At 53.2% G+C, this 1985-nt stretch overlaps 1 protein-coding gene across 1 annotated transcript; it reads left to right on the top strand.

The window, feature by feature from the left end:
- Positions 1-1093: 1093 nt before the first annotated feature.
- On the top strand, positions 1094-1951 carry SDRG_16993 (hypothetical protein; the record flags this gene model as incomplete). The annotated part of the gene is made up of 3 exons (XM_008623226.1): positions 1094-1487; positions 1556-1871; positions 1918-1951. 3 exons carry the CDS (start codon positions 1094-1096, stop codon positions 1949-1951), a joined length of 744 nt encoding a protein of 247 aa, XP_008621448.1.
- Positions 1952-1985: the final 34 nt, after the last annotated feature.

The raw sequence follows: 1985 nt of genomic DNA on the forward strand, positions 1-1985 counted from the left end.
CCGATAAAGACGGCGCTGGACCCTTGCGCTTGCTCGTCGTGGACGCAGAGCTTGATCATGGGGTGATGCGAAACGTCGACGTCGTTGGCGCTTAGCTCGACGTTCCACCATACTTGGTCGTTTTCGAACCCAAAGACAGTCGACTTGGTCGCATGGCCGGCGTAGTTGATGGTGATGCAAGGGTGCGTGATGGAGCGCTGGGCATCGGGGCGTCGAAGGCCCTTGCCCATGGGCACTCGAATCATTATCATGCTTGATCGAAAGACTGCAAATTGAAATCTGAATCGGATTGACGTCGCACCAAACGTGCGAGTCGGTGACGACAACATAACACCTGAAATAGATTGAATTTGATAATATCAAGGTCCTAAACATCCGGATATTTAAGACCTTGATAGTATCACGTAACGTGCAAGTATCGGTACGGATAAGACTAGAGTTCATGTTTGAACGCATTCCGATAGAAAAGATCAACAACGTGGTGTGTGTGTTTGCGTGGCACTTAGTCGTAGAAATAAGAATGAAGACATTCGCTACAAGGCCTGGCATGTTGTCAGATCAGAATAGTATATTATTATAGTACCGCATAAGTCTCTAGAATGACCAACAAATACTAAAGTAATAGCACCAGCCTGCAGCTGGCGACGTTTATCATGTTTCCCGGTTGCTCCCTAGAGACTGTCTCTGGCCAGTGGTCTCTGGCGTCAAACTTGATGAGGCTTGATAGTGTCTCAGAGACAATATCAAGTTGACAATCAGCAACAAATGGACGCAGAACGCTGGAATCTCACTTTTCATTTTACTTTACGATGCGCGTATCTATCCGAGTCCACCAGGCGCGCAATCTTTGGAGAGACCAGGTGGGAAAAGTGGTCCAGCGCGCCTTTGTGGTCCTCAGCTACGCAAACGAGACAGTGCGGTCAAAGCACGCGCGCTACGTGCACAACAAAGTTGCCTGGGCCTTGAGTACCTCCATGACGTGCATAAAATTGTCCACCGCGATCTCAAACCAAAGAACGTCCTCCTCAGCGCAGACAAATTGGTGGTCAAAATTGGCGACTTTGGTATTTCCCGCCAAGAAAACGTCCACTCGATGACCAGCGGTGTCGGCACGGACTTTTGGATGGCCCCTGAAGTGATCCGCAGCAGAAATTACGGGATCGCGGCCGATATCTTTGCACTTGGCGTCATCTTGACGCAGCTCTACACGCTGCAGGAAAACCCCTATGCCGGTTCCGTGGGGTTGATCCCCCACAATGTCGCTCATCACGGCCTCCGCCCTTGGATGCCGTCGACGTGCCCCGGGTGGTACCGGGATCTTGCGTCTGCTTGCATGCACGCTGATCCGAGCCAGCGCCCGACCGCCGCACAAGTTGTAGGCATGCTTAAAGCGCATTTGCAGCCGCCTCTGCCTCTCATTGCTGCCTCTGATCTCTCGGGGGGCTGCTGGTGGCCTCAAGCACAACCGGTATCGTTCAACGCGCGACGTACAAGGGGGATTCCGTCATTCTGAAGGTGTATTCGAGTTTGTCGCCGACTAAATTCAACGACGCAGTTCAGCGCATGGCAAAGCTGCAGTCGGCACACACGGTCCCGCTACTCGGCGTGACATCGGCACCCGCGCTTGTCATGGCTGAGATGCAACACAACCTCCGCACGTGGCTCCGACAAGACGGCCTTACGTTTGACGAAGCTCTCAAGGTCGCCATGAAAATTGCGGAAGCACTCGCCTATCTGCATGCTGCCGACGTCGTCCACGGACACCTCGTCCCAACCAACGTCCTCGTTGATGCCAACAACAACGCGGTGCTCAGCGACTTTGGCTTCGAGCGACAAGACGACATCTCAACAACCAACGGCAATACCTCGACGTACTGGATGGCTCCCGAGGTGATCTGCGGCCAACGTACGTCGAAGGAATCGGAAGTTTACGCTCTCGGCGTCCTTTTGACGCAGCTTGAGACCCGTCAAGAGCCTTACAGCGG

This window comes from Saprolegnia diclina (assembly GCF_000281045.1).
Source record: "Saprolegnia diclina VS20 unplaced genomic scaffold supercont1.175, whole genome shotgun sequence".
Classification (NCBI taxonomy): domain Eukaryota; phylum Oomycota; class Saprolegniomycetes; order Saprolegniales; family Saprolegniaceae; genus Saprolegnia; species Saprolegnia diclina.